Source organism: Passer montanus, unplaced genomic scaffold (genome assembly GCF_014805655.1).
Source record: "Passer montanus isolate IOZ18808 unplaced genomic scaffold, ASM1480565v1 scaffold2, whole genome shotgun sequence".
In the NCBI taxonomy this organism is placed as follows: domain Eukaryota; kingdom Metazoa; phylum Chordata; class Aves; order Passeriformes; family Passeridae; genus Passer; species Passer montanus.
This window is the reverse complement of record NW_024366591.1, coordinates 24,179,939-24,195,543: the sequence shown is the minus strand read 5'-3', so window position 1 is coordinate 24,195,543 and position 15,605 is coordinate 24,179,939. Positions and strand designations below refer to the sequence as shown.

At 38.1% G+C, this 15,605-nt stretch overlaps 1 protein-coding gene across 3 annotated transcripts in view; it reads right to left on the bottom strand.

Moving 5' to 3' along the window:
* The window catches only part of MED23 (mediator complex subunit 23), a 36,873-nt gene extending 23,439 nt beyond the window's left edge, over positions 1 to 13,434 (bottom strand). For 2 of the 3 annotated variants that reach the window (XM_039707098.1, XM_039707096.1), the window contains exons 1-11: positions 13,296 to 13,434; positions 10,602 to 10,633; positions 10,407 to 10,494; positions 9,492 to 9,616; positions 9,251 to 9,362; positions 8,390 to 8,488; positions 7,737 to 7,838; positions 6,726 to 6,795; positions 5,036 to 5,148; positions 3,779 to 3,874; positions 3,197 to 3,214 (exon numbers count right to left, since the gene is read on the bottom strand). In XM_039707098.1, the coding sequence (XP_039563032.1) occupies positions 3,197 to 3,214; positions 3,779 to 3,874; positions 5,036 to 5,148; positions 6,726 to 6,795; positions 7,737 to 7,838; positions 8,390 to 8,488; positions 9,251 to 9,362; positions 9,492 to 9,616; positions 10,407 to 10,494; positions 10,602 to 10,633; positions 13,296 to 13,343 (903 nt within the window). In that variant the 5' untranslated portion in view covers positions 13,344 to 13,434. The remainder of the gene's footprint in view (positions 1 to 3,196; positions 3,215 to 3,778; positions 3,875 to 5,035; positions 5,149 to 6,725; positions 6,796 to 7,736; positions 7,839 to 8,389; positions 8,489 to 9,250; positions 9,363 to 9,491; positions 9,617 to 10,406; positions 10,495 to 10,601; positions 10,634 to 13,295) is intronic. The other variant, XM_039707097.1, reaches the window with a different exon arrangement.
* Between the last annotated feature and the right edge of the window lie 2,171 nt (positions 13,435 to 15,605).

Sequence of the window (15,605 nt, the reverse complement as noted above, 5' to 3'; positions counted from 1 at the left end):
ACTTAAGTGCTCTCAATGCACACCCTTACAATCAGAAACCTATAGAACATAATCACACCCCTCAAACTAAGTACTTTGCCACACCATTGGATAAAATTGGATAGTAAGATCCAATCAGATCCATCAACTATAATTTTAAAAATAAAAGTGAAAGTCAATTTTAAAATATTGCATCATGTCATTCCTTACACTGAACAGCTCTGCTTACAATAGCTTCCCCATGCTAATTATCCTGGTTTGTAGCTAGCAGAGAACACAACTACACATTCACCTGCACAGAGTAAGGCATAGATAAGCTGCAGATCACCACTGCTGGTTTAAAAGGTGACCAGCCAAATACACTACTTAAAGAGCAAAATCATTAATTCTATAGCTGCTAATTAAACATTTTTACATTACAGAAAGACATCTGAAAATTACCTCCTCTCTCAAATATTCCAGTTTTTGATTGAGTTTGAGATTAGAGGACTGCAACAAGATCCTAACTGCAACTATGCAAGCAAAACCAGCATTTTATTCTTCATCCAAGTCTGTACATACAGAGAAAGTAAAGATAGTAACCATTTATAAACCACTCTCTCCAAAGAGAGTTCATGTCCTTAAGACATTGCTTTAGTTCTGTTTTAAGAAACAACTATAAGATCCCTAACCCAAATCTTAATGTGGTATCAGTGTACTATGACATCCTGAATTATCAATCATTTTCCAAAAAAAACCAAATTGTTATATGGTTCAAAAAACTATTTAAAAAAAACCCTAAGAATTGAAATTGACACCCCAGCAAGCCAGAGAATATAAATTGGCATAGAATTGTTGAGTTATTTAGGTTGCAAAAAGACCCTTAGGATTTCAACTGCAAATCATGATAATATACAGGACAAGATACAATTTAAATCTCTACTTCCTATAGACCAGATACACAAGAGTATGTACTGTCCCACACAGAAGTACACAGTAGCAAAAACTCAGAGTCCCCAGACACCGCAGCAAAAGAAACATTTTGAAGTCTATTATTACATTTGGACTTAAAACCATATACTTGATAAGGTTATTGGAAAAGCTGATCCCACAAGAAAACTTAGAATCCTGAAAGGAACACATGAATCTATAAAAATATGACATTTTACCTTAATTTTTCTCCCTGAAAGGTTAACAGGACAGCTGGATTTGTGTATTTTTTACACAACTCAGAGATGGCTTGAGTGAATGGTTTTCTAACACAGACCTGCTTAGTTAAGACTGAACCACAAAATTTCGTTGTTCATCTTCAAGAACTAGGACCAATCTGGCTGAATCATACCTAGATTGTGATGCCAAAAGATTCAAATGAAGGCTCCAATCCTGCAACTGGATCTGTGTAAATAGTTGACAGGGCATACAAGCAACTCCACATAATTAATGATCATAAATAAATAATGATCATTGCGTTGAGGTGTTTCTGTATTTAATCTGAAACAAACTTGGCACTATTTGCATTTCTAAGTGTCTTCTATTATAGTGACAGTTCAAGTTCTGCAAGTTATTTCTCTAATAATAAAATACAACATTATCAGCCATTTTACTGAAAGCATTGATATAGTTACACAATTTCTGAAAAGCATGCTACTATTTTTGTCAGACGGCTACATTAACAAATTGAAATATAACACAAAGGTAATTTGTACCTAAAAACAAGGAAAATTGTAATGCTTTCCACAGTTTTATGCAGAGTATAATAACATTTAAATGGAACATATTTTCTGTTCTATACCACTGTACCACCCACCTCTATATCTGTATTTGCAACTCACATATTTTCAACTCACAAATTTTCAACATCTTTATGCTGGTGTAACTGTAGTAGCACAGCTATAGTTCATGTTCTGTCAGCATTTCCTTTATAAGCTACATTCTTCACGTTTGTTCTTTGGCCATAAAAGTTCATGCCAGGATGAAACTCTGTGTAGGAATTCCTACACTAGCAAACAAATTTTAAAAGTATAATTTAATGCATTTTATTTCTATGATCACTTTTAGAGGACAGTGAAGTAGAAGTTAAAACCCAGCATTTTTAACATAAATAGTATTTTTTTACATGAAAGGACAGACCATCCATAGTTAGAAGAATAAAATGGGTTCAACATAATTTTTGTCTGTATCTTGTATTATTTACCAGCTACAAGATGGATAGAGGAATAATTTTGTTTATCAACTCAATGCAATGCAGACACAGAAAGACACACAAATACTACTCATTTAAACAGTAAACCTAGCAGCTCAATTCAAAGGTTTAACATTTCAGCTGCTTTAAGTCTCAGGTACAAAAGATTGTCATATACAACACAGAGTACTGTCAGCCAAGATGTAGGAATCTGTGCATTCAAAAATATTATCCCAGTTCAGAAAATGGTGTATTCCATTACACTGGGAAATGTACACAAGGTTTCAGGATCATGTAAATTTTATAGTCAAGTTACAAACCTGAAAAAAGTTTCTTAAATGGAAACACTGACACAACCTTCACTATAGTATTGCAAACAGCAACGCTATTTTATAAATTTTAAACACTGCTTTTTTAAAGTAGGTGTGGCACTTATTAGTGTAATGAGGGATAAACTATAACACCATAATTTAAATTTTCAAGCAGAAGTCCACTTGGTTGACTTGCTCAGGTGTTTATTCATTTAAGCAAGTAGTCAAAATTTTAAGGAACTACTTTTTGTGTGGCATTCTGCACTACTCTTCTTTCACCTAGATTGGAGAGTATTATAATTGCCTGTTGGGAAGTTCTTTACAGAAGCTTCCTAACAATAAGAAAATTCCACTAGTAAACCTTTCTTTTTTTTAAATTATGTATTTACAGCCTTATATTTTTACAATTAAGTCCAGTGGATGTTTTTCCACCACATTAAGGAAAGAAATTTTGAACTAAAAATCTCTCCTCATCTGAAAATTCCAGCAAAGTTGAAGTTATGACTGGCAAGGGAAATGGTAGCAGTCCATTCCAACAAAAATTTTAGTATCAAAGGACCACTGACTGTCAGCTTTATGCTATATCTCTTGTATCTCTAGAGAACTGTAGTGAGAATTTGCCCTTGACTAATGGTCCTGCCAATTTCAAGCCCTGACTGTACATGTATTCTCTACCTGGAATCAGTGGCTACAAAGCGGCCAGCGTATCGTTAGTCACAATACAACAGTAAGGTTGTGAACATACCTGAGCAATGTTCAAGGTCTAGAGCATTGGAGGATGGGCAGGACAAGACAGGACAGAACAAAAATAAAGGAAGAAAAAAAGAAAAGACAAAACAGTGACTATGAGGCCAGCCTCAAGGATCCCCAAGTCAGACTAAGCCCCCCCATTCTAAGGTTTCAAAAGAGAAAATGTAACAAAAATGTAAGGTTTCAAAAGAGAAAATATAACAAACCCCAGCTTCCAACTATTCTAGTACTAGAACATTCCAATATAACAGAGTACAACAATGCTTTAAAAACCAACAAACAATAACCAGTCTCCTACTGTCTGTCAAAGGTGTACTTGAGGCTGGCCTTATAGGAAAAAAAAGCAATGCAAAAAAAAATCATATTTTAAATCTCTACTTTTCAATTTAACATTCGTAAAGCAATATACAAATGATAGGAATAACAGTGTCCAATTAACCTAATATGATCTCATAAAAAAAAAATTACTCTCTGTACCTAAACTGTTTTGCTTAGTTAGCTATAGCAAAGAAAAGAGAAAAAGAATAGTGCAGATTCTATGCAGAATTAAATCACGTGTTACAGCACAGTACAGTACCTGCTTATTCAGACCTAGCATATTGCAGACCATATCCCTTGAATACGGTTGCTCCAGCACATATCTCAACAAAGCAGTCTGTGGTTCAAACAGATCCTTGAAAAAGAAACAAGCAATCACATAAAAACAGATATTGCCTCAAGATTGTTTAATACTGAGCTTACATTTAACTGAATAAACAATGTAAGAATGAATGTTTAATTTGTGCAGTTATGTATTATCTGGGAAATCGTCTTGCTCTCTGGTAACTAAAAGAAATGAGATAATCATAGTTCTTAAGAAGTGGCAGATTTTATGAGGTCCAAGTAGAAGAACATTCTTCATCCAATAGAAGGATGGTACACTTCTTGGAACAGCCTTGAACTCAAAGGAAACAAGGTAGAGACATCTGAAGAAATGCACCAAAATGCATAAAAGTCAGGACTGATGTGAAGAAATCAGACATGAAAAAACTGCTCACTGCATCCTTCCACAGCCTGAATCACTTTAAATAAAAACGTTATCTGGAGTAGGGTTCAAAACAAACAGAAGGAGCTGTTGCTTCATGCAACATTAAGCCGAAATGTGGCATTCCTTGTCAAATGAATGTTGAGGAAACTAAAAGCTTACAGGGGCTCAAGAAGAGTCTGAACAAGTAGCTGGGAGATGAAGGTCTACTAAATACAGAGAAATCACGTCTGTGTCAGGAAACACACAAAATTATAATGGCTGTAGATTGTGAGCACTATACATGTCACTAGACATACCCATATTTCCTTTCTTAGACATCTAGGGTATGGGGAATGGGATGCAGGACAACATGGATTTTTGTCCTGATCCTTTAAATTCTTTCAGTACACCACTATTTCACATTCAGTTTTAAGTTTAAATATGCAAACTTTAAATCTAAACTGTACATTATCTTTCCTGTGGAACAATGAAGAGCACAGAAAAGAAGAAATTACTTTCCCATTCTCTTCCATCTAGCCAATTTTACAATCAATTCTCTGCTCTCACTTGTTCTCTCACATGCACACACCCACAAAGCACATTAAATTATGTCTCGTGTTCTTCAAGAATTTGGACAGCAGTAATGCCAAACACTACTTTCCAGGTCCTCTGTATATAGCTTGAAATCATTGAAATATAAAACATCTACACCTTCAAAGTTAGCCTAGCTGGAAGAGACATTCACAATTGAAAATTTTCCCCACTTTAATGACACAGAAATTTTGTTTTACTGAATATAACAGGTTTAAGAAGTTTAATAAGGCATACCTTATCATATGGTAAGAGACCTTTCAAAGGAAAACGAAGGGTTGTAGGATCCAGCTTCCATGAGTTACACATGGCACCAGAGTTATTTACCACAGGAAGGAGACTACAGCGACCTACATGCAATGAAACATAAATTCTCAACCAGTGAAACTGGCCCATTGCCCCGTTGTTGTGATGCAAAAACTGGCCTAGGCCTCTTTTGTGCTCTCCTTAAATTTCCCTGTTTAAAGGTTTTACCACAAGGATTGCTTCAAACTGATTTTATTTTTCTAATCAATTTTCAACTAATAAAATATCTACGCAGTAAAGTCCCCATTTATTCACACTGGGTACCCCAAAAATAAAAGTATTTGCAATTATCAATCTATAAGTACCCTTAGATATTACCAGACTATTATTCCTCTGCCATTGCTTGACCTAGGGATTTGATTTTGGCAGACTGACCCTTTCCACAAAGAAAATAGCCTTATAAACCTAAGTATAATCTAGTCTTTCAATTTCCCTTCCTTGACCCTGTGGGCAAGATTGTGTTCAGTAAAGCAGTCAAACAAAAATGTGTGTATTCCAATTAAAGTCAATGAAGATCAGACAAATCAGTCAGTGTAGCCCAGTGACACCAAAACACATGAAGTGTGTTTGGTAGGCTAAATTTACACTTTTTAGTCAGTGTAGATTAGACATCTAGCCCTTACTTCAGTTGCTTAAACATAAGCATCTGAACTGAGCCCCAAGCAAAGCTGTATATCAGCATGTAAATTGAGGTGCCTCAATTTTGACCTCTCTCCACTTCAAATTCCATGACTTCTATTATCCAAACTGGCCATATTATTATCAGATAAAACAAGAAGTAAATAAATATTTATTTCTTCCCTTCAATTTTATTTATACAGGCCATTTACCCATACAACACTTGGAAAAATAAAATGTGATCCCTGTCAGCTATATAAATAAAAGCTATGCCACACTTTCAATATTTCTGATGCATCTGACACAAAATGCTTTGGGAGCATTACAGATGAATTTACATTCTTAATCTCTGCACTAAAGAAGCTCCACCACAATAAACCTTGCTCAGAACTAATGCAGCTCTTATTAAATTACTCAAAGCAAACAGAAGACATTTTTATATTTTGAAGAAAAATGCAGCAGGAATCATATTAGAATAAAGCCAAATTTTGATCATCAGATTTCTAACAGTAAATGAAGATGAAAATTTCTTTCACAGAAAAGTAGAATGAGAACCCATCTGAACTAGGAAATGTTCACCCAGAAGCCAGCAACAGCGAGGAGGCTGAGCAGCTACAAAAGCTCCAATGGAAACTGAAGTCAAAACATTTCAAGACTAACATCCCAGTGGATATGTATTAACTTGGGCACACAAAACCTACAACTTCCCTACTCTACTAGTGACCCGTAGTTACAAACCATATGACCATGTAAAAACTAGCACACTTCCACTACCAGTAAGTGGCAAAGAATTATTTTGATCTCATCAGTGAATTCTCCCCATCAAAACAAAAACTGAGAGGAACCACATCTGAGAACAAACTGACAAGGGCAGAGGTACTACATGAAACATAAGATCTGAATTATTTTGCTTAGCTGATACAGGTCCCAAGAGGTTCTAAGAAAAAAAGAGTTCAAAATAAATTAATTAATTTTAAAGTTATTCGTTAAGTCATTGTCTTACCACAAATAGAATTTATTCTTGCTGTAGGTCTGAAGGTATCCACAAAATCTGATACCAAATTACCTAGTAACTGGGTGAGAAGAGGGGAAGAAAATTAGGGTTTAAGTTCCAGACATTGAAAAGAATATTTCAGACTTAAAAATATATATGTGTATGGATTTTAATAAAATATGCAGAAATTTACCAAAATAACTAAGCTTCCTATTTCAAAAAGTTGAAAAAATCATCTGGAACATAGAACCACAAAAATTAAAACATTAGAAAGGAGGTGCAGGAAGCACTCTTCCCTGTCAGCACTCAAGTAGGAGTTATATAAGAAGTGTCTCCTATGTAAACTATGTTACTTGAATGCATAACACTTAGATTATTTAAAATAAACCATAATTTCTCTTCATAACAAATCTCTGCCACTGAATAACAATTCCAAATAACCCAAAGTAGTACAATCTACTTTAAATCTTCTCTCAAAAGACAGTAACAATTTTCCTAGTACTACAGGGGAGTTGGGATTTTACCCTTTCCCAAACACTTAGTCATTTCAGCAGAATGCAAAATTAAAAACTGGATCGATATTACATTATTTTTTGGAAACAATGACAATTTTCACTCCACCAGAACCCCAAATATCTCTACGTAAAGTTTAAAGTTCTCAGATTAAACACAGAAAATCCTGGTCAGTTATTTAAAGTGATTTTTCTTATCCTGAAGCTATAGAGAAAGCACACAGTGGCAGGTAAGCATCACCTACATTTCCAAACATATTCAACAACACCAACTCAGCGCTTCAAATTTTTGAACGCCAGACTATAGGTCAAAATTATGTCATAAGTTCCATGCAAAAACACAGGAAGCTGCTGCTGCAATCACATCAAGCCTGCATCTTCATTCATGTGACTAAACACAGAGCTTACTGTTGAGCATATTTTACATTTTCACATGAACTTTGTTTTAAAATATAGGTGCTGTGTGCAACAAAATTCCAGCATACATTATTTTACACCGTATCATTACCCAGTGGGGAAGTTTTCCTTCAGGATATAGTTTTCTGATTTCTGTAACTGCAAAGTAGGCAGGCAGCAAACAAGCATTTCTTTCCAAGATGTAGGCTACCACCTATGAATAAAAAAACACATGTGTAAAAGACCCTGGATAGGGTAAATGAATGTGTAATCTGTCTAATAGTCTGAGACAGCCTAATAGAACAGATACAAGAATTAAAATGCTTTTTCTTAAGTTGTATTCTGGTAGCAATACTTCAATAATTCTCAAACCTGTTTTTAATTGTACAAGCATAAGTTAGATTTGTTTGAGCCTCAAGACCATGCCTCTATGTCTCCCATAAAGTACTGAAAAAAATTACTACTTTTATTCACTAAGACAAATCTATTAATCGTTATTATATCCTATACATCTTACCTTAGGCAAGTCAAGTATTGGGCCTGACTCTCTTATTAGGGATTTTAATACTTACTTACAATATCCCCCAGAAGTAGTTTGTTTACTGCATAAACTGCAATTGCAATAAAGACCTTGAACACAAAGAGTTAAGATTTTCCTGTTGAACTATAGCAACAATCAGAGCTATCCCAACCATCAGAAAGTCACTAATAACAAGAGAATGAGGCCTATCTTCCTCTACAGTGGTATAAAATCCATTTAGTTACCTCTCTTGCTGCTAAAAGCTGCTGTACAACAGCTGAGCTCACAGTGTTTGGAATTGTTACGATTTTCTCTAGGATGACTTTCAGCAGATCACGCACACCCTAAAAGAAAGCACATGAAATTAATGTTCCTAGATATTCTTTATTTCTGGGAGAAAGATCAATATGGTCAGACAATATTTTGACAGAAAAAATAGTTCTTGCTGCTAAGTGTCAGAAGACAAATTGCTACTGAGAATATTACCTTAAAATTTAACACTAATTACATTGAATTCCTTATGGAATGTCTCAGTCTTAGGATACTCCAGCAGAGAAAGTAACTGTTGGTATTTTGATGTGCATCCAGAGACATCCAACCTACACAGCCTATTGCAGCCTGATCAGAGCGCAGTGCTGTATTTTGTGTTTTCTGCTCTAACATCATCAACAATGCAGCAAGGTGATTCTCTGCAAGACATACGTGGTCTCTTACTCCTTCTGCTGGAGCTGTATCATGGTAAGAACTCAGCTTTCAGGAGCTTTTTTGCTGTATAGCAGCAGAGGTAAAGCAGATGACAGAATTCCAGCCTTAATGCTGGATAGTTTTTATTTTCCAGTGTTTATCACTTCTGCAACTGCATTAGGGTTATTAAGCTTGTAACTGAAAATGGAGGAAAGGGACTGTAACAGAAAAGTGTATGAAGAGTTACATTGTAAACACAAAATTATCACTTAGGGTAAAGTTCAAAAAGCATTAAAAGTGCTCACTGAATTTTCTTTTGTGAGAAAAGCAGACTTTGAAAAATTGGATGTCTCTTAGATAACATTATACAAAGGTAGCAAATAATATGTCTTTGCAAAGAGAAAGGAATGAGTGGAAGATACCTTGTAGTCTACACCTCCAATAATTTTCCGAACCAATTTGAATGTTAATGCCCACAGCTGAGTCCTTTCCCACTCAAGTGTATCGGAGTTTATCAGAGATTCACACACCATCCTAGCAGGAGAAAACAATGCAAGAATGAATGGCAGATAATAAGGAGTCATAACTGTACAATGTCATTGCAAAAATACCTCCAACAGAACATCTTCCATGTAGCTAATCAATTATTCCAACACAGCTCACCTGGGTGGCAAAAGTGCAGTTTCTACTGCCATTGCTAGGCAGTCATAAAGAAAAGAAATTCTTTTAGGACTATGTTGGCTATGTATGAATCTTACAATCCACTGGACACACTGTTCATGGGACTCCTGAAAAAAACAACAGAAGGGAGAAAGAATGTATTTACAGGTAGTGAAACAAACTAAAAATTCATATAGTACCCTACTATGAAAAATTGAAACTAACACAAGAACAGGAGTATAAATCATTAGAAGTGATCCAGCTGCCCAACCTATAGTTTTTCCTACAAGTCTTTTCATCTTATTTTGAAGAAGCTCACTTGTCCAGGAGAAGTTGAGGTCAGTTGTCCAGTAGAGGAAACATTTCCTAGCTTAACCACTGATTTCTACAGTGAACTTTGGTTTTCACAAGTTAGCACAAACTAAAGTAAAATAGAACTGTTCTACATTATTTTTGCCCTTTCACACTTATAATCAAATTCAGTGAAAATAAAGACAAATAGGCCTCCAATTATGGAGCAGTCTGGAGGTATCTAGCCTTTGAAAGGTAATTTTTTAACTTCTTAACCATCTTATTTTATTTTTTTTCTCTTTTACCTACTTATTCACTTCTACCAAAAATTCCGTAACAAACTGCCTTTTATTGTGTATTTCTTTACTGTTACACTTATATTTGCTTATTTTTATTTGCACTGTACACCACCCTCTGCTGAACAACTATTGAACCTTACAAATCTCAAAATTACCTTTTTTTTCTTGCAAAGTCTTCCTATATTCTTTACTATGCCATGTCTGAAACCAGATTCTGAATGACTGGACACAGACCTTATAGCTTAAGTGCTTGTCTACTAGAAAAAGTATCTTTATATTAAAAAAGTACATAAAGTGCAAAGACATAAGCAACAAATCAAATGTTAACCTGGGAAAGACTGCTCCAGAACTGTCTAAAAGCTCCCAGGCAGCTGATCAGTTTGGTTCTCTCATCTTCAGGGGTGTCCATAAACATCCTAATGGAAACAAGAACATTAGTTCGTAGTAGTAGTACCCCATGAAACAAGGAGAAAAATACATTTATCCATAAAACATTGCATAAATAAAGCAGTATTACACTTACCCAGGAAAAGCTTCTTCAATTACTTCTGTTTTCTGTAAGAGAAAAACCTCAAGTGAGCTACTGTGAGAAGGTTTTCTATGGCCCCAGGATGAAGCACAAAAGACAAAGTCACATTGTTATGGGACCATACCAGAGAGCTATAGGTGTCTTCTGCTAAATCACACTATTCCAAAGATGAGATTGCTTTGTTCTCATACAGACATATAAAAGGTGTGGATCCAGATTAAAGCTTTTTTTTCTTTGTTTTGGGTTGTTTTTTTGGCTACTTTTTTTTTTGTCTTCTAAACATCTAGAGATTAATTCACTTCCCAAAGCTAGAGGAGTTGTTCAATTGCATTATTACAGCTCTCTTCTCATAATTTAAAAAATTAGTATTTTTTAATTCCATTAAGTTTTTGCCCCCCTTATGTTCCACGACACTCAGTTGCACAAATCAATTAAATACAATTACTTTCTCATCCAAATTTAGATCCATTGCTTTTTAAATGTGATTGAATGATGTAATAGTCTTGTACTAGGTAAAAAACTAAACATGAATATTCAATTTATCTCCTGTAAGACCTTCCTTTACCCTCACCCCCACCTTTTCTAACTCCATTTTGCTCAAAGGCTTCTAGATTGTTATCCTAACACTTCAGCAAATAGGTTCTGGAAAATATTATCCTAAAGCCTTTCCTACCTTTTGTAAGAATTTCACATTACACTCAGATATACTGACCATTACATACTTTTATTGTTATATTACAGACAAAAAAAGCTTGTAACAAAATCAATTTGCTGGTGTTCCCTTTCCATCATTTGGCCCAGAATTGTCTGTCACTGCTACTCAAGAAGCAAAGCAGAAGCTGACACTTATGTGATCTGCACAGAAAGCAAGGTAAGGTTTGCTGCTGTCCACCAAGTCCAGCAGCAGGGAAAGCAGTAAGTTGCTATTTTATCCTTTATGGCTCCAAAAATACAAAGAAATTTTCTTAGGAACTATTTTGTTGCTGTTCCTTATAAATCTAGGCAAATAACAGTACATAAAAACAGGTGGTATGACAACACAGGCAAATAACATTAAAAATGTGAAAACAATCTGAATGGCAATGCCAAAATGAGGAATCAGTTATGTGTAGGCAATTAATATGCCACAAGCAACTTAACACCACACAAAGAAAAGCACATCATGCATTTTATAACGCTAACTTAAAACAGAAAGGTTGGGCTTTTCTTCTGTCTACTGAAATTCATCACATGGAAATAATTTTCAATTGCTCTGAAACCTACAGATTCTTCCACTTCAGAGATTTCAATCAGCTTATTTTTTGTCTGAAATGTCAGTCAGGCTCCCACTCAGGATCAGCTGCTGTCAGCCCAGTGTTTCCAACTGTGAATGTCTCATATCTACCAAGAAGCTCATTCATTTGTGCACCACCCAAGTGTGATTAATGACCCACTGACTTGGCTTCACAAAGTCCTGTTTACAAATTTATTATTTTTCTATCATAAGATCATCCAGCTAGAGAGGACAAAGAGAAGGCAGTGGAAATACTTTTTCTGGACAAGGCTTTTAACATTACCCCTCACAGCATCCTTCTGGACAAGCTGTTGAACTGTGGGACAAGCAGGGTCACAGTGTGCTGGGTGAAGAAGTGGCTGGAGGGCAGAGCTCAAAGGGGTCCAGTCAGTGGGGCTGCATCTGGCTGGTGCTGGGTCACCAGTGGTGTTCCTCTGGGCTCAGTTCTAGAGTTCAACATATGTATACAATGGTGCAGGAGGTAAATGCACCATTAGCAAATCTCCTGATGACACTAAAATGACAGGTGCTGTTGACTCCCTTGAGGGATGAGGAGCCTTACAAAAGGATGTGGATAGCCTGGAGCACTGAGCAGTCAGTGGTATGAAATTTAGCAAATCCAGATTCTGTACCTGGAACAGAGTAATGCTGGGCACAAGTATAAACTGGGAGAGGAGTGGTTGGAGACCAGCCCTGCAGAAATCGGGGAGCACTGGTCAGCAGCAGCTCAGTGTGAGCCAGCAGGGAGAGCCGGGCAGCCAGGAGGGCAAATCCCATCCTGTGATGCATCAAACCCCATGTTCAACCATTCAGACAAAAGAGGTGATTATCCTGCTGCACTCAGCTCTAGTACAGCCACACCTCGAGTACTGTGAGCAGTTCTGGGGTCTTGAATGCATCCAAGGAGAGGCAGCAAAGCTGGGTAAAGTGTTGAAAGGAATGTCGTATGGAAAATGGAGGAGGCCTTTGGGCTAACTGTGCTTCGTTTTGCAGGCATCATCGTACGTGTGTATTTCCACAACCTGATCATGCCATTATGCTGGCTCGCCTGCTCGGGACATCCATCTTCGCCTAGTCTCCTTCAAAACTCCTTAAACTGCTTATTATACAGCAAACTCAGCGCTCTGTAATTCAGCATTGACTAAGCAAACTGGTTCCTGCTCTGTCCCAGCTTTCCTACGAATCCCAGCGGGAGCAGACGGCGGCCCCGAAGGGCCCTTCCCTCACGGCTCCCCCAGCGCCGGGAACAGCGCCAAACACGGCCGGGGCTCCCCCGCACCGACAGCGCCATGAAAACTGACAGCGCCGCTCCCACCTGCCTTCCATGGCCTTCAGGACGGCCCCACCCCAGAGGGAGCACTGCGGGCCGCAGGGACGCGGACACGGCCCCGGCAGCGCTCCGCGGACGGACTCACCACCACCTCCTCGAAGATGCTCTGCAGCTGCGTCTCCATGGGCACCATGGGGATCGCCCTGGGGCCGGCCGGGCCCGCCGGGCCCTTTGTCAGGCGAGGCGGCGGCGTCCGCCCCTCCTGCTCCTCCCGCCCCGCCGGAAGCTCCGTGCCGGATCCCGCTCCCCGGGAAGCGGCTGCTCGGCCCGGCCGTTCCGGGCTGCCCACAACGCCGGGAAGGAAACAGCGCCTTTAAACTTGGGAGCCACTTGGTTTTGTTTTTCTTTTTACAAAAATATTCGCTTAGGCTTCTTTTGTTTTTGAATGATCTTTTCTTTGAATGATCTTTTCTTTGAATATTTTGGCGAAATGCTGATTCTGTTCTGACGGCAAGGACCCCTTAGGTCATTATGAGATCCCTGTCTGCAGGGCTCCAGCCACTCCTCTCCCCATTTCTGCTTGCACCCAGTTTGTGTAATTACTGTGGAGTTATTCATTCCTATACTGTTTCACAGAACAATCTGCAAGTATGTTTATCTAAAGACATCCAGCAACACAGAATGGGTCGCGTTGGAAGGAATCACAGTGGATCATCTGCTCCAGCCTCCCTGCTCAAGCAGGCTCATCCCAGAGCACACGGCACAACATTGCATCCAGACAGGTCTTGAGTATCTCCAGTGAGGGAGACTCCACAGCCTCTCTGGACAATCTGTTCTGGTGCTTGGTCACCCACACAGTAAAGAAGTTCCTCCTCATGTTCAGCTGGAGCTTCCTGTGCCTCAGTTCTGCCTGTTGCCTCTTGTCCTATTGCTTTTTTGTCCTATTCCCACCACTGAGAGGAGCCTGGCTCTGTCTTCTTGGCACCCTCCCTTCAGATACCGATAGACACTGATGAGGTCCCTTCTCAGTCATCTCTTCTTGAAGCTGAAAAGGCTCCCCCGGCCTTTCCTTGTAAGATAGGTGCTCCAGTCCCCCAGTCACCCTCTTAGGCCTCCACTGGACCCGCTCCAGGAGCTCCCTGTAGCTCTTGCCAGAACTGGACACAGTAAAACCCAATAGTGTTACATTTTTAAAAGGATACAAAAGTATTACATTAGAATCTTGGAATCATTAAGGTGGGAAAAGACCTCTAAAAACATTGAATCCCGCTGCCAAGCCCATCACCAAACCATCTCCCCAAGGGCTACTTCCAGGGATGGTGATTCCACCACTTTCCTGAGTAGTCTGTTTCAATGCCTAATACCCTTTCAGTGGCAAATTTTTTCCCAATATCCAACCTAAACCTCCCCTGGTACTACTTGAGGCCATTTCCTTTTGTCCTATAACTTACTACCTGGGAAGTGTGGCTGACCTCCACCTGTCCACAGCCTCCTATTTTTATATGTATATATATATATATATATATATGCAGAGGTTTTTATACTAGAAAAAAAATGTAAAAAGATGAATCAATACAGTTCTAAAATTTTGTGTGTGTTTGATGCTGCCATTGTATTTTCTGAGCCATTTGTGGGTGTTTGGCTGCAAACATCCAGCTCGTGCTGGTAAAGAGGTACAGACTTATGTCTTCAACAGAAAAATAAAGTTGATCAACTCCCTGTCTGATCAACTATCAAGCTGATAACTAGAGGCCTCAGAGCAGTGAAAAATTAACATTTTCAGGCTTGGAGCTGAGCAGAAAATAGCAGAGTGGGGGAAATGCTCACATGGAATTGGGTAGACAATTACTTGTTTTAAATGTAAACAGCTTTTGTTTAAAGAGACTTGGAAGAATACATAACATAAACAATGAGAAATGTTATAAGTAAATTTAAGAAGTATGACAGAAGGCAGTGATACATGGGGCATCAGTGCTTGCACAGCTAGCAGAGATGTGTGTTGTAGCCAACAGGCACAGGATGCTTTGAAGTCAGTGCTTTCATTTCAGAAACACCTGGTTAGGAAACAAATAATGCTTACATGTGTATTATTTATCTAAATATACATGTAAAAATGATCACTGAAAACAGAGAGGATGCAATGGAAGGTCTGCTTGTGCTTGCTTGTCTTGCTCTTAGAATTGGGTTGCTCTTGGTCTTAACATGAAGTTATTTATTCTGTAAGAATTGTTCTTTATGTTCTTCATTTTATGTTTGCTTAAAGGGTGTTGCACAACCATCTGACATGCCCATGCGTGTCCCATCAAGAACCATCTTGGACAGACCACCTCATATTTTACAATGGGAAATACCTGGTTAGGAAACAAATAATGCTTTCATGTGTATTATTTATCTAAATATACATGTAAAAATGATCACTGAAAACAGAGAGGATGCAATGGAAGGTCTGCTTGTG